Below are 22,923 nucleotides of genomic sequence, written 5' to 3' on the forward strand. Positions count from 1 at the left end.
TTTCTTAATGCGTTACGGATGGTTTGCTTTATTGGGGGCAATGTCTTCACGGTCAACGGGGTTTCGCGGTTGTACAATAAATATCGAGAATAGGGTCTCGATGCAATGAATTCGTGCACATGATCATTTAAATACATGACAGCTTGAGTGACATGGACATGTTAACCCAATCCAGCTTTGGACCTCTTCATGGTCTGCGTGACTGGGAGTAGGATTCCCTTGTTATCTTCCGAACCAAGAGCTGTTCCAGTACTCCATCCCATTTTTTCCAACATGGCTCTGCCTCGATTTTCCGTACTCAACTCTGGAGCAGATGCACCGACAACTTCACCATCACGGTAACTTGCTTCAGCATATCCATTACGAGACGATTGCCCTTGCGGGCCTTTTCCTTTGTAATCAAGACGGGGGAAGTACCGGCGATGAATTCGTTTGACAGCTGTGTCGAAGGCGTCGGCGTCGAATCGTAGCGTACGCTTCGTGCGATACAGAGTTGGTCGACGTTGGTCTGCTTTGCCAATAGACTTGGATTTCACGTTGAACTTGCTAGCCAGCTCGTGTATCATTTTCCTGGCGTGCTTATCCATCGGCGGCAGGCAGACGCTGTAAGATTGCGTGAGTACATGCCACGTTCGATCAAAGCGCATAAAACCATACCTATCGTCGAAGCTCATGATAAACGTTTTTAGTTCATCGGCGACCTGCTCGAGACTCATACCCTTAGGATACTTGATACGCATATCGTTGGCATCGCTTCTTTCGGCACTCTTTCCTCCGATTAGTTTCAGGGCGTGTAGTTGCTCGCGCTCCTTTCTTCGTTCGGCTTTTCTGAGACGATCGTTTTGCCATGCGGCTTGCAGCCTGCGTTCTGTCTCCGAGTCGATGTCGGCGAACTTCAGATCCAGTTTCTGTTTTAGCCCCTTGCCCTGTTTACGCCGGATACTAGGACGCTCCCAGTCCATTGGGTCAAAATCAGAATATTCCAGGACGTGTTCCTGTGTGGCCCAGTTCGAGAGTTGCTTGCTAGACTGCGTTGACATGGGGGCCTTGGCGGGCAGCTCCTCTGCATTTTTGTCGTCCTCGGCATCAGCGCTGCTTTCGCTCCCGTCTTCGGTATCTTCCAGGGCAGTTGCAGTCCCCAGTAGCTCGTGCATCTCGCCATTTTCGCGCATATTCGCAATGTAGTCAGCCAACATTCCATCGTCCACTTCGTCTGAGACATCTACGGCAGCTCGTTTCGCTTTCGCTTGCCTTCCGCCTCTCCTCCCACGCGCAGGTTTCTGTTTTGCCGTCTTCTCGATTGGCTGTTTTTCTACTGTACTCGTCCTCTGAGTCGGGTCTTCTATCTCTCTTCCAACTGCGTATATTTCCGTGCGAATGTTTTGCATGTCGATAGCGTCGCTTTCCTTGCGCCTCAGGTTCAGCCGTCCTCTGAACAGTATAATCTCGCTGTCGCTGTCGCTGTCGCTGTCGCTTTTTTTCGATTCGGTCGTTCTTACTCTTGGGGTTTGTAGTATTGATGATTTGCCCTTTTCTTGGTGTGTGTTCGGCGAGCCACGACCGGTGTCGTAGTAGAATATACTGTTCTCTGTTTCGCTTGCATGGCTTGTCGATGCCGCTTTTTTACTTCCTTGTTCGTCGTGGCTTGTTTGTGCGCTTCGGTGTCCGGTTATGTCTCCTTCTATTTCCGATACATCGTGTTGACTGGGCGTGGCGGTATTGGGCTGATACTCGTCCGTTTCTGCGTCTTCATACGTCTTGAGTGGCTCGCTGATTCCTCCACTTATGAATGAAATGGGCATTGACCGGAGTTTTGTCTCCTGGCTCCAGAATGAGTGGTCATGCTGGCTGGTTTGCCGTGCTTCGTCGGCCAGTGTGAAGGCATCTGCGTTGCGCTGTGGTTAGCTTGTGGTGTTGCTTGACTGCGGTTGTAGGTATTACTGTTTGTCCCGGCGAACGACTTCGTTGAGCTTTGGTTCTGTTGCTTTTTTGTGGCCTTGTAGACGCCTGTGGCTGTGCCGCCTTTCGTCTTATTCTTGCTCTTCTTCGCCATGCTTTGTTTCGTGGATGGGGTGCTTGCTGCATCACCTTAATCCTACAACAGCAGCGTATGCAGACATTGATTTTGCGGGTGAAGCTCTAGTATTGGAAAACTGGGTGTGCTTGCTAGTGGGGCGATGAATGTGGTTGGTGTCTGAGCTTGGTGACGCATCGGAAGCAGGTGCGTTTGGGTTTTCCGCTTGGCTACCCTGTACCTTGTCGACGCTATGCGCACGGCGTCGGGCGCTGCTTGGTGCGATGATTCTATTGGGTTTTTGGTATTCTATTATGTTCTGCATCTGGTGTGGTCTATTCCTACGTTGTACGCTCACAGTGCTTCTGTGGTATTGTGAAAAAAGTATTGAGTCGCTAGCAGCTTTTGTTGCTACACATATCTGCCTAGTGTCACGGGGCTGCATGAACAACACAAGTACACCTGACCCGCCTCCCAGTGTACAGGCAGCATCATCCACATATTACACGTGCATCGCCATTCCGTCAACGCGAGCGCATCACAAACAGCACACGCCTTACATACGAGACGATGGAGTCTACTATGGCCAATGTAGACCTTGGTCGATACCGGAAAATCGTACAGATGTTTTGGGACCCGGAACCATCAAACGACCCGCTCCTGGACCAACCAGTATGGTGCCTCGGACAAACATACAAGCTTCACAGAGGCCACCAAGAATGGTCAGGTAACGGAGAGCAACCCAGCAGCAGTGTTGGCGAGTATGCAGCCACTGCAGCGTCGACAGTACCGGAACAGAGCAAGACCATAAACATGCCCCCGAACAACGCGCCGGACACGCCACCGGCATCGACCGGCGGCAGCTTCTCGTACAGCGGTCAAAGCGAAATGGACCGCGAGAACGGCTGGCCCCAAAACTTCGTTGCAGATTTCGAGTCCAGATTCTGGATGACGTACAGGAGCGAATTTAAACCCATACCCAGGTCAACGGACCCCAAAGCCGCGTCATCGATGTCACTCCCCATGCGAATCAAATACCAGCTCGGCGACCAAGGAGGTTTTTCGTCCGACAGCGGATGGGGTTGCATGATACGATCAGGACAGAGTTTACTAGCGAATGCCATTGGCATGGTTCGCCTAGGCCGAGGTTAGTACTGTAACTCCCACATCACATGAAGCTGCTAATCGCAAGATTGTAGACTGGCGCCGGGGTCAGCGCAAAGCGGAAGAGATAGAGATACTTCGAATGTTTGCAGATGACCCAGCTGCACCGTACGCCATCCACAACTTCGTCAATCACGGCTCTTCTAGATGTGGCAAATACCCTGGAGAGTGGTTCGGGCCATCAGCCACGTCACAATGCATAAAGTACGTGCCGAAGTAACAAAAGAAGGCAGACGCTGACAAATTATATATGAAGAGCCCTAGCCAATACTCACGAGACGAATATGCGAGTTTATACGACCGGAGACAGCCCAGATGTATACGAGGATAGCTTCATGGCTACGGCGAAATCCGGTGATGGAGTTTTCAAACCCACCGTAATTTTGATCAGCACGCGGCTCGGCATCGACAAAATTACACCAGTATATTGGGAAGCTTTGATATCGGCGCTGCAAATGCCACAATCCCTCGGTATCGCAGGGTATGACACCCACACCGTAGACTAGCACACCAGGACACATGCTAACCATGAAGAATGCAGTGGTCGTCCCTCGTCATCTCATTATTTTGTAGGCTCACAGGGAAATTTCCTGTTCTACCTTGACCCACACCATACAAGGGTGGCATTGCCATACAAAGAGAACATAAGAGACTATACCGCAGAGGAGGTAGACAGCTGTCATACGTCTAGGCTGCGACGGCTACACGTCCAGGAGATGGACCCCAGCATGCTGATTGGGTTCATAATAAGGAGCGAAAAAGAGTGGGAGGAATGGCGACGCGGCATTAAATACGTACAAGGGAAAGCTATCATCCACGTTGCAGGCTCCGACCCACGACTTCAAAATAAGCCGGAAGGACGAGAGGGCGCAATAGACGAAGTCGAAATACTTAGTGACGATGATACAGGGGATGAAGTTTAGACTGGCATCGCAGAAATACACCTCACAATACACCAGACCATGGTTAGAAAATAGTAAGCCAAGCTCGGCAGCAAAGCTAAGCCTTGCCCTTGACTCGACTATTTGTGACACGAGTGACACCTGAATTGTACATAAGAAGGAGTGGCCGCGATCTGCTCTGCCTACCTAGATGGTGCGCTTGATTTATAATCTATTTCTTCTTCCCTTTCCCGGTCTTGGTCGTTTCGACAATAGGAGTGGCTGCATGCCCTTCGGTGCGAACATGTGCGAAAAGTTTCGTGCGAGAATCAAATTTCTTGGCACACACAGTGCAGAGATGCTATAAAGAGAAACGTTAAAAGTTGCACAACTTGTAAGATATGACAGTATACGTACATTTGAGATCATACCGGTCTGCGCGGCCGCAGCTTTTCTTTCTCGTTTCGCCTTCGCCTTGCCGACTTTCCTTGGGCTACCCTCCACCCCAATGGACATCGAGGAAGCAGTCGTCGATAGATTGTCGATGCTGCGCCCATCTGGCTCTGTAGTAACGCCGATGTCTCTGGAATGGTCATTGACTACCCGATTCATAATAGCCTCAACCGGCGCGTAGTCGTCATCCTCACCCGAATGGTGAGAAGATTGGATTGACTTGTCATCGATGTCGATATCCACGCAGCCCGAGACTGGTGAGGGTGGTGCTTGTTCATCCGACTTGGCTGAAGTAGGCGAGTGATTACTGTCTCGTAAAGGAACTGCCTCATAGTATCCTTCTCCCTGCGGTGGGCTTTCATTTAGCTGTAGCTCAACACCTTCTTTCCTCATCTGCCATCGTAGTTGCTGCACAGTCTTCGTATGTTTCTTACTGCGCTCGTGAGCTTCAAGTTGCTTTTCGCTCTTGAAACTTTTGTCACAGACCACACATTCCAATATTTGTACTTCCGACTCAGCCTCTGATACAGAAAAGTCCCCCTCATCCGAGCGATTTTCTCGAGACGTAGCCCAGTCTGGAAGCTCGTAGCCTGCTATGCGCTCTTGGTTCGCGGCACGAGATCGTGCAGCTTGCGCGGCGGCGGCTACACGTGATGTCTCTTGTCTTTCTGCCTCTGTTTGTGTATTCGGGATATAACGTGGATCTCTTTTCCTGACAAATGTCACGAGAAACCTGACTGCGTCATTAAACTCCCGAGCAGCATCTTCGCGTAACTTTTTATTCTCCTTTTCCATCAATCTTCGAACTCGCCTGTCTGGAGCATCTGATATTCGGTATTTGTCTTTCCAGGCGAATGTTTTTCGGGTCACGAAACTTGCCCAGGCAGCGTAGAATGGCTTTACAACCTGTTCGTATGTATCTTCTGCCTGGCCAAAAGTAGGATAGTCGACCGCGTCAACGTTCTCTTGCTCTGCAGCTGCCTCTTCCTCCAAAGCAAGATGCTCGAATGTCTCTCTAGCGACACTAAAAAACCCAATTGGATCGTCGTTGAAAGGGATACTTGAGTTAAATTTTCGCATGAGGCTCATGATTTCCTCCGTCGACGTTATGCGAACATTTCTGAAAGAAGTTGGCTCCGCTCCGTCGCCTGTGGTGTCCTGGCCACTGAGAATAGCATCTCGATGAGAATCATACCACGATCTTTCGTGCGGATCCGACAGTATTTCGTATGCAGACTGCAGCTCCGCAAATTTCTGAGTCGCTACAGCCACATCTCCGAAATTTCTGTCTGGATGTAGCTCCAGAGCCCTTCTGCGATAGGCTTTCTTGATCCTGTAGGTTGATTAGTTGATATGATTAATCACGAGACAAATGTTTCAACCTACTCGGTCTCGTTAGCGTCGCGGTCAACACCGATGAGCTCGTAATAACAAGTTTTAGTGGCAGCCAAGTCGGCCACTGGATGTTCACACGATGCAGACTGAGAAGCACCCATTTTTTTCGCCTTGTAGCAGGTAATATGACCAGCGGCTTTGCGCAGCGCAAGCTGCGAGTTTATGGGTTGTGCTGTTTCCCCCCAATTGCTCGGTGAAAACAACGGATGTTTCCTACAAAAAGGTTGTACTACCAGTATGACTCCTCGGATCCACACTCGCGCTAGACTTCTCTGAGCAGTGATTCATTCGCCGCCGTAGGGAGAGAAGGCTTGCGTTTGAGTTTTCACAATCGTCAAACGAGTTCATATTGGTTTACGGGAATCTTGTGGCTGCATGACAATGACTTTGCTAGTACCTACGTGGCTTGGGATACCCAACCAAGTGTTCGTGAGTCGGACTGTAGGCGTGTGGAGCGACCCTACCTGTCTGTACTGGTAAGTTGGCAAGTACGGATACAAACTTTAATTTTAGCAGTGAGGCAAGGCCCTAGGCCACGGACTCTGCTAGAGGTAGCAAGGTGGATAAGAAAGCATAGGCTGAGAATAATGAAGTTTGGTGTAGTTTATATACACGACAAGTGATAGACCTGTCCGTTATTACCATGTCCAAGCCAGTGGTGGTTATTCATAATCCGCGGTAAATACCTAGCTACGACGCCATCGGAGTAGACGGTACTTTAGCGTACATCGTTGGGTGGGACAGCTACACAAATAAAGGCGCTGTGAAGTCCCCCTAGGCATTGTACTCCTAGGTACCGATCAAAAAGCAGCAAGAATGATTTTAGCGCCACGTTGCTGATTCAGGGCATTGCCACAGAGTTCCTTTCGCCGCCATCGCTACAAGCCCGTGATGAAGTTGCGCCACGTTCGAATGTGCAAAATGCAAGACAAAGAACCGAATCTCATGATAGGAAATTAATCTGGAGCTGAGCGGTGACTCCACGCGAAGCTGGATAGGATGAAGTTCGCGCACGATCTCAAGCAGAATCTTGCTAGCCAGGGTAAGCAGCGCGTGCGCGTTTTGCGGTTAGCTGGGTTCTAACTTCAAGACAGGTTTTCCACCACACTGGGTTGAGCGGGCTATACCGTACAGCCAACTGAAGAAATGCCTTAAGAAAGTCCAACGTGAGCTTCAAGACTTGGGCCTTGACCAGGAAACGCTGCGCGCTCTTCTAAGTGCCGAAGAAACGGCACCAGTCGCCCTTCAGTACAAACTACGACGTAAGATCCCAGGGAGGAGCCTTGAATTAACGAACGCTAATTTTCTTCGAATCATAGAATCGGGATCTAAATTTGTGCGCCCCAAGCTTACCGTCAATGTACATCTACGCGACGGTGTGGCGGTTGACGCATCCTTGACTCGGGAGTCGAGAGGCTTCCTTGAGAAACTAGCGAGCGAGATACTAGACGACAACAAGCGTGAATCACTGGACCAAGTACGAGCGAACCGACAGAATGATTCTGGCTCCAGCGAGAGGCTCAAAGCCGACGCAAATAATGGCGATATTGGCAATTACGAGACAATCGAAGTCCCGCTTGTGTTCGACGCCGAGTTCTTCGACATGCTGCAAAATGATGTCAATGAGTTGGATGCGCTGCAAGCAGAAGAGCAAAAACAACTGACTACCGAGATCACCGAGCTCTCGAAGGAAGTCTCTGCCGTATCCCGACCTAGTCGCTTCTCGAAGAGTGATATGGTGCGCTGGCGCGAAATATTCGAGTTATATCTGGATTCAAACGTCTTTTTCGCAACGCAAGAGTGCGACCATGGTGCAAGGAACAGCCAAAGAGCGCTTAAACAACTCCAATGGTTCCAGAATGAAGTTGAGAAGCGCAATTTAGCACGCGATTTCAAAATTCCACAAAGTCGCCATGCTTTCACCAGGTTTCTGCAGCTAAACGCGAGCCTGCTGAAGAACTTGCAATTTCAAGAGCTCAACAAGCTTGCAGTATCCAAAATTCTGAAAAGTGAGTGACTTCTTCGTAATCTAGTGTTTTAAACCAAATGGCTAAGAATACATGCTTCAGAGTTTGACAAGCGAACATCGTTAGGCGTTTCCAAGTCTTTCCCTAAATTCATTCTCTCCGAGGGTCTTCTGGCTGGCGGTATCGCTAAAGATGTTTGCGCCTCCATGTCTCAAGAGTTAGTATCAGTAGTACCGCAGATCAACGACTATCTCTGCCCAGTCTGCTTTTCCGTGGCCTATCGCCCGGTGAGGCTTGACTGCAAGCATGTATTTTGCATCCGATGCATCATCAAGATTCAAAGACGCAAAGAGACGCATTGCCCCCTATGCAGAGCTGATGTAGTGATGTCTGCATCCGCAGGTGAGAGTCTAACTGGGTTGCATATTACTCGTACGATTGTTTTCGCTAACAGAAACGACAGACAACCTCGACCATCGGTTGGAGAGGTACTTAGAGAAGTATTTTCCCAAAGAGGTGAAAGAAAAGCAGAGAGCGAACGAGATGGAGCGCGGGATTGAAGACTATGGGCCTGGCTACAAGCACCAGGATTGTCTCGTGATGTGATCAGGCAAGATGCGGATAAGCGGTACTGGTTCAGTATCCTATTAAACAAATTACATCAAAGAGATGCTAAATCATGCTTTCGTCTTTGCAATTCAGATGTGTTTCCTAATGGCCGGGGACAGTGGTAGTGAATCTAGTTGAGCATGGCTAGAAGTTGGTTTCATGAATAATGCCGAAGTGAACAAGGAAACTACTCAGATTTTGCTTGTCCCTACCTGTAATGCTCAGAACTCAATGCAGATTTTATTATCTACTTCGCGGCTTCGTCAGCTGCTTCGAGAGCTCTACGGAATGTGTCGCTGAGTGCGCCTTTATCCTCGAGCCCAACACTGACGCGCACTAGATCCGCGTCGACCCCAAATTGTGCCGCCCAAGGGAGCTCGTTGTAGTGAGCAAGCAAGGCGTATGGAGAACACAGCGTAAAGTTTGTGCCTAAGCTTGGCCCCTTCGCGATATCCATCGCATCATAGAAAGCTTGCGCGCTGGTTTGTTGATGGAATACAACAGATAATAACCCACCGTATCCACCGTGTGGTAGACGGCAACGCTCGTAGTTATCCCGCGACGGATTCAGCTTTGGATAGAACAGGCTTTTGACCAGGGGATGAGCCCGTAGAATGTCGCATATGGCCTCAGCATTTGCATTGACTCTTTCCACCCGACCAAGGAAGTCTCGACTGTTCCTTTCCATAAAGATGATGTCTTCAGGCCAATAGTTATCCTCCACCACGCTATCCATTGCCGGTTTCAGCAAGTTGTAGAATTTGCTGCCAGGATTTAGGACAGCGCTCCCTCCCATCACATTGGAATCGCCAGAAAATATTTTGGTAAGACTGCTGACGACAATGTCGGCAAACTGAAGAACATTAACGTTTGCAAATGTACCAATGGTTTCATCGACAACGACAGCGAAATCAAACTCATTCGCAAGTTTCCGAATTCTTTGCAAATCTGGACTGGCCAAAAGAGGATTACCTGGGAACTCACAGAAGAGAGCCAAAATACGTTCCTCTTTCTGCAACCGCCTCTCCAGCTCGTCTAGATCCGAGGACGAACCGTGTCCATAGAATATGCAGCCAGGACCAAACTTTTGCAAGATCTTTAGAGTATCAACGTATGGGAACCCAAAATTTACGCTCTGAAGCTGGCCTCTGGCGGCCATTAACGCACGGTGTGCGTTGAAAATTGCGTTCATACCTGCAGGGAATAGGTATATATCGGATTCTCTCAGATTGTTGATGCGGACAGACGATGCCGGAAGCTCTGGCACTGTTTCTGCTGTCAAATCAATTTCGCCGACAAGTGACCCAGCAATTCTGCGACGAATTGCCGATTTGGCTTTCTCGGCTAATGTCAGATCCAAATTTCTACCAAATCGCTCTTCTAAAAATCCAGAGCTTTCTTTGGTGTCGTTGGAAGCCGCAGAAGCGACCTTCACATTGGGGACTGCGGTTTCATCCACCGAATTTGTACGTTGGTACCGCTTTGGGCCTCGCGAGGATTTGAGTGCAGTTTCGCGAATCGCATCACTAGAGTTGATCGGGACCAAGATACCGGCTCGTAGGAGATCATGACAGAATTCTGCGCGGCGGCTTGAAACTCCATCTCCAGTGTGTTGCCAATATTGCTTGGCAAGTCCAAACGCATCTGCGGGAAACAAAGCTGCAGCTATAGTCGAAGATAAACCGCTAAGAACTGGAGAAGTATTTCCTGAGAGATTGAGCCCAAATGATATCGACTGGAGCTGTATGGCAGGGGCGATGGGAGCTCTCTCTCGCATGAAGTCCAGGCAACGCTTGGCTGCTTCTGGTGTGGAGAATAGCATGGCTTGCTGGCCATGTTTTCCGTAAGTAGTGGTGATTGCATGTCCCAGCTGAGAGATGCTCTTATGGATAAAAAATCTGAGAAAAGAAAAAGAAGTTAGTTCCTCACCACCACAAATAATTCGCGAACAAACATACCTAGGATAGCCGGTAGTCATTCGACTAATAACCCACGGGGCGCCTTCCTCATAGCCGATATTCGATTCCCAAGTCGGCAAAGACACACTGACGGCCTGGAGTGCGTGTTAGCACATCGTATTGTTGGAAACTGACGCTTCCTCTCAGGGCAGACGTCGGGATACCATATAACTCACATGCGCTGTATCTGGGGGTATGGATTCGCCCAAATCCAACGAAGGCATCGCTGTCTGAGTTCTCGTGGTGATGATGTGCGCGGCAAAATTTGTCGACCCTTGTGACTTTGCTGTTATGAGCCCCAAGCACGAATACTATTCTTATGTCAACGCTGGCGACCGCACGTGTGAAGTCGAAGTCTTGCGTAGAAATTTAACGGGTCGCCGAGGATCGGCCTGGTGGTATGTGTGCGAGAGTGGATCTCAAGATATGGTTAATTCACGTAACAAAAACGACCTGGCGCCAGCGCCGCCTGAATGCCTTAGCAAGACGATAAAAGATAATTGTAATCAGACGCTATCATTACATAGACAAGCAGCGGTGGGCTAAAGCGATATAATACCCAAGACGGACATTATTTACTTCCAATGCAACTAATGCTGTCGCTCGGCGCTATGCTCCTAGCGTCATCGTCCCAATTCGCACGGCTGCTTCCAACATGACTACCAGGAAGCGGAACATTTCTTGCAGAGATGTGGCTCAGGGAGCCATGGAGATAATCAGTACCGACGCCACTGGCAGGCAGTGGAATATTTCTCGCTGAAACATGGCTATTGCGGTCCGCAACCTTGCTACCGCAATCCACGCAACTGGCCGGCAGGGGTACATTCCTCGCAGAGATATGGCTGCGTGAATCCTTAGCGCCGCCAATATCCTTACAACTCGCATATGAATGCGCCTTTCTAGTAGATACATGGCTGACTGTATCGAAGAATTCGCAGGTGCCTACCTGGCTGGATGGAAGTGGGATGTCTCTTGCTGAGACGCGACTTCGTTTGTCGTCGCTGTGGTTATTATGACTAGCGGATACATCCGTCTTTCTAGCGGCATGACTTTCTGTGTCGAAGAACTTGCTGGTACCTACCCGACTAGAGGGCAGCGGAATGTCTCTTGCTGAGACGCGACTGCGTTTATCCTCGCCGCTATTGTTGCGACTCCTGGATAGATCTGTCTTTCTGGCAGAGGTATGACTTTCTGTTTCGAAGAACTCGCTGGTACCTACCCGACTAGAAGGCAGCGGAATGTCTCTTGCTGAGACGCGGCTGCGTCTATCCTCGCCGCTGTTGCGGCTCGAGGATAGACCCATCTTTCTAGTGGAGGAGGCATGACTTCGCGTATCGAAGACATCACTTGTGACTGAACGACCAGGAGCGGTCTTGGAAGAGCGCTGCGAAGATTCGGTGAGCTTTGCAGTAGAACGCGCCTGAAGAGAGACACCCCCATTCGAGCGTGGCTCAGATGAACGTTTTGAGCCAGTCGGTTTCTCAACATAGCCTTTTTGTTGAGAATTGCCCCCGTTCGGTGGCTTCTTACTGTCAGCGCGCTTTGACGCCGAAGAAGCCACCGCCTTTGTAGGTTCACTGCTTCTTTCTGATGCCCGCCCGGGAGTAACGGGTGATGAAGAAACGCGCGACTGGGCTGAAAAAAACGTTTCGTGTTCTTTCTCTGACGATGGATCTTCAATTAAGTTTGCCATTGTCCCCGGAGACGGGTCGGCCGGTGGGGGAAGTGCAAGCCGTCGAGTTGATGCAGCATTTCTTGCAGGCGCGGACGATGGTGTCCTGGAACGAGCCTTCACGGGAATGAGGTCCGCATCTCTGGGAATCTTAACCAGCTGTTTTCCGTTCCCTTCTCGATCATCATGTTCGATATCCTGACCCCGGCTCTGAGGGACTCCGCTTTCATGAACAGATGTTTTCGGCCGGGTCGATGGTCTTTTTAGCGTTGAGTGATCTTCTTGGAATTTTATTCGATGAGATCGCAACGGAATTGGTTTGTGATGATCTCTGCCAACCAAACCACCCGATATACTAGCAGCGTCGGCAGGTTGTCCATTGTGGGCAAGAGAGCTTGGTCTCGGATCAACTTCGTTTGCCAGATTTTCAGGTGTCCCGGCCGACATGATACCGTAGGTGATCGCCGCGCCGGCCGCTGCGCCGGCTGCGACTCCCACAAGGGCACCAAGAACGGTAGATATACCGCCACCAGGGGTATTGGTGTCTTCAGTCTTCGCCTGTATTGGACCAGGGTTCTCTGCGGCGCAGATATGAGATTTCGGCATATTCTTTGTGCTGCCACCAGCGTCGATAATTTCAGCACCAAAAGGTAGGACTTGACAAACGTGCGTCTCTTGCTGTGGATTCAGTGTGAGAGTAAAGTGGCCGGAGATTTTCTCAGGCCCGCAAACAAGCCCAGTATAGATAGCTTGCATCACATTGCCATCCAGATCGAATATCATTGAGTGATCGGCAGAATGTTCAGCAGGGAAAGCGGACGCTGGGTTTGCTTCTATTCCTTGCTTGTAGAAGGCCTGAATGGCCGCCACGGACGGAGCACTGATTCGAAAAGATGATGTTCGCAGCATGGCAGGCCTTGCAACCTGGCGGAGATGTAGAACTGGGCCCCGGCTACAGCCAAATGCTGCAAAGTCGGGGCCAGCTGCTGCACTTTCTAACGTAAGATAACGAAGACCAAGAGGCTGAAGGGCAGCAGCGTAAAAAGAGGTTGAAGGCGCTAATTGTGATACTTCGATACACGGGAACTGCATGTTGCTTGGTACACAAGACGGAGGTGTAGACAGGTATGGTGGTCAAAGACAGTAATGCTATGTTGCTGCAAGTTTTAACGAGTATCGAACGCCTTCAAATGCTTCTGAGATGGCTCGACCTCACCGATATTGTGGTTGGCAATCTACGTCTCTCAGCTGGCTGCATAAAAAAGCGGAGTTCTGCATGTAAGCCTGACGAGTTGCCAGCGAATATAAATTTCAACAAAAGTGAGATATTATGGTCCAATGAGCGATAAACTGGGCCAATGTTGGGCAGTTTTGCAGCTGTCGGCACCCAACTTGATTTGCATAATCCCGCTGCTTTGAAACTAGGCAGCACTATGCGTATAGTGGCTGACATGCAGCAAAAGTGCAGTGGCACAGAGCATCCACAGAGAGTAATTTGAGGACTTTGTCATGCCATTCATAAACTATACTAGCTATCGCAACGAGATATGACTAAGTCTGCCTTCACCATGGCCCAGGTAGCTTTGCGTAAAGTCGCGCTGACGGAAACTGGAAATTCACTCCTCACACCAACTGCGGCGAACTTTTGGAACAAGCAGAAGCACAGCCACCAAGACCGTATGTCTTTCACTGTGAGAGATTGGATTCGTGCCCGAGAAAGTTATGCTCAACCAGCTACTCTCACGAGCATGTGCCAGGCTGGTCGCATTCGCAGTCTGATTGGGTCACCCCCATAACACGTACTGAGTTATCTCACGTTTGCATGTCCAATAGGATAATGGCTGGATCGTCCGAAGGCCACATCCTGGACTGATCTGGGAAGTTGGAGAGACGGATATGCAGACGGGTGAATTGACCCCGATGGTCTCACATCTCATACTGGGATCCCTAAGCGTCGGCCAAGAATTGAGGTCCCAATTTGTTCGCTTTGTTATCTCATTCCAGTCCAGCAGTAGCCTTTTGGTGGTGATTGGTGGTAGCCTCACCGAGTCTTTCCTGCCAGAAAGCCAATAGCTTGCGAGAAAAGTGAATTAGAGGATATCCCAAGCATCTTCAGCCGCATGGCAAAACTTGCTACAGGCTACACTGGCAGAGAGAGAATAGTTGCTGATTGAGATTTTTTCGTCAACCATGGAGTCAGCGAACGTGTCCGCGCCCTTGGCCATAGCACCAACGAACACGCAGACACTCTCCTTAGAGCCAACTGATTCGACGTATTCGCGCACACGGACCAGCGGCGAGTCAAAGCTCAGTGTGACTTTCCGGCAATTTGGTGGCAAGTGATCAGTAATAGGATTTTGAATCACCCTCAGGAGCTTTTCATTTGAGTTTGTAGAGCGAATCGACAAACGGTGCAACAGTTGCACCATAAGACCAGCAAATCTTTTAAAAGTACGAGGGATTCTTACTGAAGGAGAAACCTCAATAAGGACACCCTTTGCAGTGTGAATGTAGATTTGTAGCTTTCCAGCTTTGTTGATAGGCGAGTCCAATAGCGTGAGGAGGCACTGTTGTAAAGTTAGCACGATCATAGCTTTCTCACTTCAAGTTGTTTCAACCAACCTGATGGGTGATATCAGGGCGAGCATCACTTATGTCGCGATTCATTTTACGCATTACGCCAATGTGTTCATCGCTGTTCAACAGCGAGTATTTCTCCTCACGGTGTATACCAGTGCGACTGCTGGTGCTGTGTGACGCTTTGTAGGTCTCAAGGCTGGCGTTGGACAAAACGACAATGAGTCTTTGGGAATCCTTGTCTGTCGGCGGGATCGGCGTACTTTGTTCCGCGACCAATTGGGGAAGCTCGGGGGGTGGTAGCGATTGTGTTCCTGCAAATTTCGGAGAAGGAGTCAGTATTGTGCTGTTTATGTAGTTCCTGTTGAGAACCAAGTGATCAATTGACTCATACTTGGCCGTTTTACGCCCGCTCGGCGATCAGGAGACGACATGGTGCTATCCGGCACGAGAATGCTTTTGTGAATATTGGTTATTTGGAGTAGCTTATCGAACGGTCCCGAACTTTTAGAATTGGTAGCGATGCTGGTCGAATACCATGAAGAAAAAGAATCGACGGAGCTATTTGCCGTTCCACTAGTACTGGAGCGCTTGGAGAACCTAGCGTGCTGACTAACCAAGGCTGGAGTGATGGGCTTATTATTGGCCAAGCTGCTATTTTTCAGCCCACCCAATCCAAGGAGAGCGATGTCGATATTGTCGCCCTACCAGTATTGCTATCTACAATATTATTCTTTCTGGTTCAGGCAATAGCCTCTCGATTCATACAAGCATAGCCCTAAGCTTGCTCATTGCGGCGGACATGTTATCTCAAGTGACCAAGGCTGCGCGCCGCGTGTCCCATGAGCTGCACGGCGTTGTGGTATCGGCGGGTTTGATGCAGAAAACTGTCAAAGTCAGAGTCGCAGGGCAAAAGTGGAACAAAATCGTGAACAAGGTGCGCGGATTATCATACCTAGCCTGATGTAATACTTGATCAAAGGGCTCTTGTTAACGACTGCAGTTCTACGCCGACCCAAAACACTACCTCGTTCACGACCCAAACTCTTCCCTTCGTACAGGCGATGTTGTTGCTATCGCGCCAGGCTGGCCAACATCGCGACATAAACGGCACGTGGTGAAGCAGATAATTGCTCCATATGGAGAATCGATCGAGAACAGACCTCCGGTCCCGTCATTGGACGAGATAATTACAGAAAGAGAAGCTAGGAAGGAGGCCAAGGACGAGCGAAAAGCACTGAGAAAGCAGTCCGAGGAGGAACAGCGTCTAGCCCTCAAAATAGCTGCAGCGGATGAGCGCAAAGCGAAGCATACAGCATGGGAGCAGCTCATGGCGAAGTCCGATCAATAAGTGCAACACTGTCGTTTTGAGGAAACAGCGGCGTCGAAACATCCGCCGCCGCCACTTTCATGTATCACTATGGAGATGTATGGCTTTGCCCCCTTACTATGCCACGCTGGCATTGTACTTCTTCGCCGCGTCTGACGAGCTATGTTTGAGGAGTCTCAGACCTTGTACATTAAGTAGACCAGGCCATATGTTGCTGCTGATAACCAATTGCTCGACTGCAGTGACCAATTACAATTACTTGAATTACAGCGATTGATCCGAACCGACATTTGCTAGTAATAATTTACTTTCAGGTGCATGTAACACATCCCGACGGCTGGCCCTGGCCCACCCGCTTAGCCACCACGCTCTCCAAACTCCTGTGCCCAATCTTCATATTCTTTCAACCCAGATTTGCTCACACTAGGCCTGATGGTACGCAGACTTGCCTCGAAGTCTACAAGGCTGATAGGCCGTATTTCGTCCATGGTCATATGCAGCAATGCCTCACCAAGAGATCTGAGTGGACCCATGGCTGCATCCTTGGCGAGTGCTGTGATGTCCGAGCCTGAGAATCCTAATTTTGTTAGAGTTCGAACGGCTCATCATAACTCGCAAGAGGTAGCTTACCATCAGTCAAGTCGACCAGGGTATGGACGTCACCAGACGATAGACTGTGTTTTTGCTGGCCTAGCAGTGTGCGTATCTGCGTCTCTCTCGTAGTTGGCTCGGGTAAAGGAATGTATTGTCTCCTCACAAAGCGGCGCCTCGCTGCCTCATCAATTGCCCATGGTAAGTTAGTTGCGGCTAAGACAAGCACACGATTCGCATCACCGCGCTCTTTATCCCGTTCTGTCGTTTCACGTCCCGCTGCCGCTCTTTGAAGGTCGCTCCACTGGATGAGGAATTCCGTTTTGATGCGACGGGTCGCCTCGTGCTCGCCTGAGCCAGATCGTTGGGACAGAAGGGAATCGATTTCGTCCACGAATATGATACTTGGTGCCAGCGAGCGTGCTAGGCCGAACAGAGCTCGAACCAGCTTCTCCGACTCTCCCAAATACTTGCTTGTTAAGCTGCTCGCTGAGATGGAAAAAAAAGTAGATTGTGATTCGGTAGCCACCGCCCTAGCAAGCATAGTTTTACCTGTCCCAGGCGGCCCGAATAGAAGCATACCCCGAGCTGGCTCTCGCAGACCCATGAACAAGTCAGGGCGCAGGAATGGGTACACAACAGTTTCTCTCAGGGCATTCTTTGCGATTTCGAGCCCAGCGATATCACCCCAATGTACTTCATCCCCTTGAACAACAATATCGTTTAAAATCTGCTTGGCCGCGCCTTCGTCGACACCAGGAGGCAGATGTTTGAGGATGGACGCCTTTTTCGTTTTCCACGCCTTGTCGGCGATGCTTTCTTCGGTTTCTTCCGACGACTCGCTTGATCCATCAACTTTGATAGGCTCTTCCTTATCACCTTTGCGTTTTGTCGGTTTCGGCCTGTTATGCAGAGCACTTGGGCGCACGCCAACGTCACGGTTGATGGGAGTCTTGTTCTTGAGTGGCTTCGCATACTGACTGCCGTTATCGTCTCCAGAAGTACCGGATGCGGATCCATTCCTCGGCTTGGGTCGATCCCGCCGGCGATTTCGGGTTGCTTGTTCAGGTCTGATTGTGCTCTGAGTCGCTTTAGTCGTGTTGGGGTATCTTGTCGCCGCCTTCCGTTGAGTGGGAACCTCGGATGCGCTTCGTCTTTCCGACCACTCTCCAGACTCATCTGCCGTTCCCGAACCGTTAGAACGATCTTCTTTTTGCGGCTTGGCTGACGGCCGTGAAGGCTGGTAACGCTCCGGACGAGTAAATGCACTCTCAGTTGCTTGCGATCCGAGCTGGGTTGTGGAGCTAAGCGCACTGGACGCGGCGCTCACGGACAGGAAAGATGGGTTTGTGTATGGGTATTCATCAGAGTGTCGCGCTCCGGTAAGTTGACCATTTGTAGGGCCATCTATATCCTTTGGCTGAACAAGTCTTCTTGAGTGGCTATCCCACTGTGTCGGCGTTGACCTTTGCTTGGATAGATGATCTGCGGCCTTTTTAGAACTGCTCGTGGATGTAGAAGAAAGATTCTCAGAAGGTGGTGTTCGTTGAGCACGCTCTCTAGATCCAAGAGCGCTCCAGGCCAGCGTTGCCGCCTTACTTGGCCCCTCAGCTGCAGGCCGCGCTGATTTTCGTGAAGGCGCTAACCCTTTTTCGCCGAACTTGGAAGAGCGAAGAGTTGTACGCATTGTGTGCTTTTCGGGACTGGGCGATCTATACGTTCGATCTGCTCTGGGCGGCACGCTAAGGGCTGGCGGTCTGGAGTTTGATCGGGGGTGAAATGTAGCATCGCTAGTCTGCGAGCTTTCTCCAGACTGTGGAATCTCCGATACTGTGCGGATCGGTAGTGGTGGCCGTGGAGGAACTGCAGGGCGTGATAGTTCGGAATACGTGACCGCGGGAATCGTCCCACCTCCGATTGAATTCTTTGATCTCGTAGGCGAATCAAATGGGCTCGGCGCCTTCGATATTTTCCCGCCCGTATCGGAGCTTGTCTCATCTTCCCTAGACGCTTTCAGAGCCTCCAAAAGATCAAGCCTCTCCTTGCATTGAAGCTCTAATTCCTTCAAAGCGTCCACAAGCGCCTTTTCTGTATCAGTCTGTGGTCCATAGCCGGGAATTGCTTTGGTTGCGTTGTGCTCGTATATTTGGGCAAGGGCATTGCGCCAGTGCCTAAGAGCCTCGATCTCATCTCCCTGCAGCGCCAAGGGTCAGCTTTCTCGTTGCATGGAAGACTGAGCAGAAATTTACCTGGCTCTCATAATATACAGCAGTAGAGCAGCTCAAGTAGCTTTCATCGTACGTCTTCTGGAGAGCGGTAAATACTCGGTTGCGCAACATTGCAAAGGTGCTGTACACATAGTAGTCGATATGAGCGTTTGCTTTGCTCCAGGTTGGAGAGGCGTGCTCGTTGCTTGTCCGAGGATGAAGTCGGATTGTGGTAATTGGGGACAGTCCTCCTCCTCGCTTTGGCGTTGCGGACAGTGTTGGCAAAACTTAAACCTGCCTGACCCGGATTCGTGTCTGTTGTGCCCAGGCACGTCCCGTGCTCGTGCGCTAGTAATCTGGCTCTGGGGCAGAGCCTGGCTGGTGACGTAAGGGCTTGGCGCAAAACTGCACGCAGTCGAGCTGACCTAGGCGCTGATAGCGGGGCAGACAGACGACTTCCTTGGATGCGAAATACCTGGGAAGCCATGCACAAAAACGGCCTAAGCAGAGAACAGCGATGCGCAGGAATACCTAGATAGGTGATCAGGTAGGTAGTATAACTGGCCATAGCTGAGCGCTCAAAGCCTTTGATACGCGTCGATAGTAGTGTAGTGCGAAATTGCGACGCCCAGACATTCTCCTGGCTTATAACCGACAATTCTTATGTCTTATGAGTAGTCTGCCTAGGGTGTCATGAGTATTTAACATTCGTTTTCTGCAGTTTCTTAACAACTATGTACATGAAGGCGCATGGGGTTACTCAAGCGATGTTACTAGTTAGGCCACCGCTGACATTGTCTCCATAGCGGGACTATGACAGTAAGACCCGAAGCTCACTCGCTGTCCGGGGAAACACGCTCCGGAAATTATCATCGCGGTTGTCGTTCTTGGCCGCATCTAGTGCATCAATGCGCTTCTCTAACAACTCGAAACCTGTGCAAAAGCAGTCAGCTGCCTCCTTTGTTATCTTTCGTGCAAGGCTTGAGTCTTGCAGCGCCCCGAGACGCTCGAGGGCATCGATATATGCTGATGGGAGGAAATGATCCAGTTCACTGCTTAAAGCAGAAAGCCGGCTGACTGTGATTAGATGGATAGTGGAGTGTGCGCATTCCTTCACTGCCGCGATCACATCAGCCAGGCCAGAGCCTTGATGGAAGAACTCCAGCTGAGAGTCTGTAAGAGTTGCTGCCTCTTTACTGATTAATACCCTTAGCTGTTCTTCTCGTTTGCTTGTTAGGGAGCTTTGCCTGAAGCAGTTCGCAACAGCCAGCCCACAATTGATCAGGTATATGGAGCTGTATGGGGTTGACATGGACTTCGCTAGAGCTTCACTGTCGAGAATGAAAGGATCTGCGGCTTCGGCTAGTACTTCGTCGATACTGTCTTCCCTACTCTCGGCTGATGTCATTGATGTTTCATAGGTGCTCAGTATGACTTGTATCTGCTTGAGGGCGTCCTGCAAGAAGACTGGTGGGCTCAGATCAGAGGGCACACTTTGGGGCTCGGCTCGAACGGCAGCAATGTGCTCCCGAAGTAAAGCCCTGAATTGCCTCATGGCCTCCCTTTCCAGGCTGCGGACAGAACCAAGAAGGCTAGAATCTGGACCAAGTAATTTCAGAAGCATTACGCCATAGAATTTGAGAAGATTCGCTAGCTTGTATGCCAGGATCGAGTCCTCATTAGATTGTATGACTTGCTCTACCCGCTGCCGGAGTATACGAGCTGCACCAGACACATCTCTGTCAACAAGATTGTTCAACGCCTTCAAGGTATTGAACTCGTCGCATTCCTCGTCGGAGATGATGCGCCATAGCTCAGCATCGCGGCCACTGTTAATACCACTGACGAGTTCCTCGCCGTCGCTAACAAAAAGTACCTCGAGAACCTCTCTTTCGCTGACCGCGGCGGAGTGAACCCATGCCAGCATGTCACCGACATATCGAAGAGAATCATGCGCAATCATATCTATCGGTTTGACCGCAATGAAGCCTTCACTGGTGCCATTCCCTGTCAGGGCTGCGAAGAACGAGTCAGACAAGATGTGCTGTCTTGCGTCGGCAAAGAAGTCGAGGCAGTTTTGAAACAGCGACGGTCTGGCGGCGAGCACTGTGAGGGCCTTTCTCATGGTAGCGTTCATTTGAGGGTTCTCCAGGTCAAGAGTCTTGAACTCGCGCTGAACCCATTTGTACAGCTTTTGGTAGCCAAATCCGATATTCTTTGATGCTTTCTCCATAATTTCGGAGGCCAGAGTCTGCCTTTCAAAGCCAAGGAGTACCTCGCACTCTTGGCTGATCTTTTTGGCTTTTGCAAGAGCCCCAAAGAAATCATCGTTGACAGGCTCGGCCGTTGAAGTGAGTGCCAATTCTTCATCTTCCGATAAAACAAAGCGCTCACGTAAAGCTTGCAGGAGATGCCGTCTTCTGTCAGTACCTCTTCGCTTTTCAAGCAGTAATGTCGCTTCGACAAGAGGCGTTTCAATTTCGTCATGTGCCACAGCTATGGTGCGCTTCATTCCAGAATAATCGGTATTGAGTTTATCAAGTATCGATTTGATGCGCCTCAATTGCTGTTTCGGTCAACAGCTGAAATATACATGAAACCCGTCCGACTTACCTCTGAAACAGAGCCGAAGCCCTCCAATATCTTGCCATTTTTCTCAATGACCTCCTTTTGCAGATCCAATCGGAGTCTCCGCCTTGTTTTCCCGTCGTTTTTTATGCCGCGTTGATCTATCAGCGCAACTGTACCGCGAAAGTCTGCATCTGAGTACGACGTAGACAAAACAACGGATACTTTGGCGGCAAGAGGATTTGTTCCCTTGTTTGAAACACCTAGGTAACCGTGTGCTTCTCCCAGTTTCGGGGTTTCAGGGCGGCTAGTAAAGCCTAGAGGCGCTGCCTGCGACATGCTGACGCAGGAGTAAAGACGCCGTCTCTGCGTTTTTCCCTGGGTAGAACGTGTACGGCTGATGAGATGCGGCCACAGTCTGGCCGCCTAGTCTGCCGCAACTTTGCTCACTTTGGCGATGTGGCTTTTGCTTTCGGCAGCGCACCTCCGGCGAGGTAGATTCGCTAGGCCTGAGTGACAACTGCCGATTATGGCATAAAGGATAGCTATCCGTGTGGTGTACGAAGTAGTATGTTGACAGGCGGCGGCCGATTTCTGCTGCCACCCGACCAACGACCAACCGAATTTGAAAGGGAGCAGGTTGTTGGGGATGCCTGGGGGACATGTGTTGGAATGTGTGGCGCGCTGTGCGGAGGGCTGGAGGGCAAGAGGGTTACTACCTAGGCGCGCGCCTTGGTATTGGTACCTACGCGGGAGGGGGGCGTTTTTGGACAGGGCACCTGAGAGGTCCTCTGTTTGCTAGGCTTTCCTCCCCTCGTGTCAGGATATTAGGGCACCCAGTTATACTAGAAATTTTATATCTTTTTTTCTAAAATGTGTTAAGCGTTCTAATACCCTAACACAATAGGAGGAATACATATTAATTCTAACACTATATTTGACCCCTTCTGAAAAACAGCCCCCTCGCGCGTAGGTAGCTAGCTACCCAGGCATCAGTAGGTGGTACCTGTACCTAAGTGGGCCTGCAAGCTATGTAGGTTACATTTATGTTCACAATATCATGCTTCTGCACCATCGAAAAAGAATGTTTGACTTACCCGCGCAGCCCTGGCAAGCCGGCCAGCTGGTACGACGACAACTTTCGCATTATTTTCATTTTTTGTTGCTCTATGGAACCGGCTTCAGTTTGGAATCGGTACGAGCTGTACCAGTAGACGAGAGTGCACCATCGCCCCACATTAGAGGTAGACACATGAGCCGCCAGGCAGCAGACAGCCAGCATGACATGCTCTCTCGCGTGCACCTGACGTTTTTCGCCCTTCTCAACAAGACCTGGCTTGGTTATCAAGCTCCCGCCTTGGAAACCCGTTTTCCCCCTTATTATTGGTAAAATCATGTGAGAACGGCAGCAGCCAACGAATACTTGCACAAGTTGGCACCAAGTTATTCTCTAATACTTGTTGCCGGAACTTCGTTTGCCGCAGCAGGCGATAAACAAGCCACGTTCTGGCAAACCTGGGCTTCGAAGCTCGACCTC

General features: G+C 50.2%; 9 protein-coding genes across 9 annotated transcripts; 3 read left to right on the forward strand and 6 right to left on the reverse strand.

The window, feature by feature from the left end:
- Positions 1 to 161: 161 nt before the first annotated feature.
- LMH87_005790 (uncharacterized protein) lies at positions 162 to 2,053 on the reverse strand (the record flags this gene model as incomplete). Its single annotated transcript, XM_056203573.1, has 3 exons — positions 162 to 603; positions 658 to 1,885; positions 1,942 to 2,053. The coding sequence occupies 3 exons, from the start codon at positions 2,051 to 2,053 to the stop codon at positions 162 to 164; spliced, it is 1,782 nt and encodes a 593-aa protein (XP_056059019.1).
- Positions 2,054 to 2,584: 531 nt separating this feature from the next.
- On the forward strand, positions 2,585 to 4,101 carry LMH87_005791 (uncharacterized protein; the record flags this gene model as incomplete). Its single annotated transcript, XM_056203574.1, has 4 exons — positions 2,585 to 3,161; positions 3,214 to 3,382; positions 3,435 to 3,659; positions 3,720 to 4,101. 4 exons carry the CDS (start codon positions 2,585 to 2,587, stop codon positions 4,099 to 4,101), a joined length of 1,353 nt encoding a protein of 450 aa, XP_056059020.1.
- A 190-nt stretch (positions 4,102 to 4,291) lies between these two features.
- On the reverse strand, positions 4,292 to 6,008 carry LMH87_005792 (uncharacterized protein; the record flags this gene model as incomplete). The annotated part of the gene is made up of 3 exons (XM_056203575.1): positions 4,292 to 4,420; positions 4,477 to 5,845; positions 5,899 to 6,008. 3 exons carry the CDS (start codon positions 6,006 to 6,008, stop codon positions 4,292 to 4,294), a joined length of 1,608 nt encoding a protein of 535 aa, XP_056059021.1.
- An 898-nt stretch (positions 6,009 to 6,906) lies between these two features.
- On the forward strand, positions 6,907 to 8,480 carry LMH87_005793 (uncharacterized protein; the record flags this gene model as incomplete). Its single annotated transcript, XM_056203577.1, has 5 exons — positions 6,907 to 6,949; positions 7,002 to 7,169; positions 7,227 to 7,916; positions 7,977 to 8,276; positions 8,338 to 8,480. 5 exons carry the CDS (start codon positions 6,907 to 6,909, stop codon positions 8,478 to 8,480), a joined length of 1,344 nt encoding a protein of 447 aa, XP_056059022.1.
- A 731-nt stretch (positions 8,481 to 9,211) lies between these two features.
- On the reverse strand, positions 9,212 to 10,665 carry LMH87_005794 (uncharacterized protein; the record flags this gene model as incomplete). The annotated part of the gene is made up of 4 exons (XM_056203578.1): positions 9,212 to 9,336; positions 9,468 to 10,381; positions 10,442 to 10,536; positions 10,618 to 10,665. 4 exons carry the CDS (start codon positions 10,663 to 10,665, stop codon positions 9,212 to 9,214), a joined length of 1,182 nt encoding a protein of 393 aa, XP_056059023.1.
- Positions 10,666 to 11,451: 786 nt separating this feature from the next.
- On the reverse strand, positions 11,452 to 11,744 carry LMH87_005795 (uncharacterized protein; the record flags this gene model as incomplete). The annotated part of the gene is made up of 2 exons (XM_056203579.1): positions 11,452 to 11,457; positions 11,523 to 11,744. 2 exons carry the CDS (start codon positions 11,742 to 11,744, stop codon positions 11,452 to 11,454), a joined length of 228 nt encoding a protein of 75 aa, XP_056059024.1.
- Positions 11,745 to 14,203: 2,459 nt separating this feature from the next.
- On the reverse strand, positions 14,204 to 14,780 carry LMH87_005796 (uncharacterized protein; the record flags this gene model as incomplete). The annotated part of the gene is made up of 2 exons (XM_056203580.1): positions 14,204 to 14,680; positions 14,736 to 14,780. The coding sequence occupies 2 exons, from the start codon at positions 14,778 to 14,780 to the stop codon at positions 14,204 to 14,206; spliced, it is 522 nt and encodes a 173-aa protein (XP_056059025.1).
- Positions 14,781 to 15,492: 712 nt separating this feature from the next.
- On the forward strand, positions 15,493 to 16,041 carry LMH87_005797 (uncharacterized protein; the record flags this gene model as incomplete). The annotated part of the gene is made up of 2 exons (XM_056203581.1): positions 15,493 to 15,627; positions 15,694 to 16,041. 2 exons carry the CDS (start codon positions 15,493 to 15,495, stop codon positions 16,039 to 16,041), a joined length of 483 nt encoding a protein of 160 aa, XP_056059026.1.
- A 335-nt stretch (positions 16,042 to 16,376) lies between these two features.
- LMH87_005798 (uncharacterized protein) lies at positions 16,377 to 21,725 on the reverse strand (the record flags this gene model as incomplete). Its single annotated transcript, XM_056203582.1, has 7 exons — positions 16,377 to 16,597; positions 16,651 to 17,100; positions 17,194 to 18,805; positions 18,861 to 18,917; positions 18,967 to 19,196; positions 19,656 to 21,384; positions 21,432 to 21,725. 7 exons carry the CDS (start codon positions 21,723 to 21,725, stop codon positions 16,377 to 16,379), a joined length of 4,593 nt encoding a protein of 1,530 aa, XP_056059027.1.
- Positions 21,726 to 22,923: the final 1,198 nt, after the last annotated feature.

This window comes from Akanthomyces muscarius, chromosome 1, assembly GCF_028009165.1.
Source record: "Akanthomyces muscarius strain Ve6 chromosome 1, whole genome shotgun sequence".
Classification (NCBI taxonomy): domain Eukaryota; kingdom Fungi; phylum Ascomycota; class Sordariomycetes; order Hypocreales; family Cordycipitaceae; genus Akanthomyces; species Akanthomyces muscarius.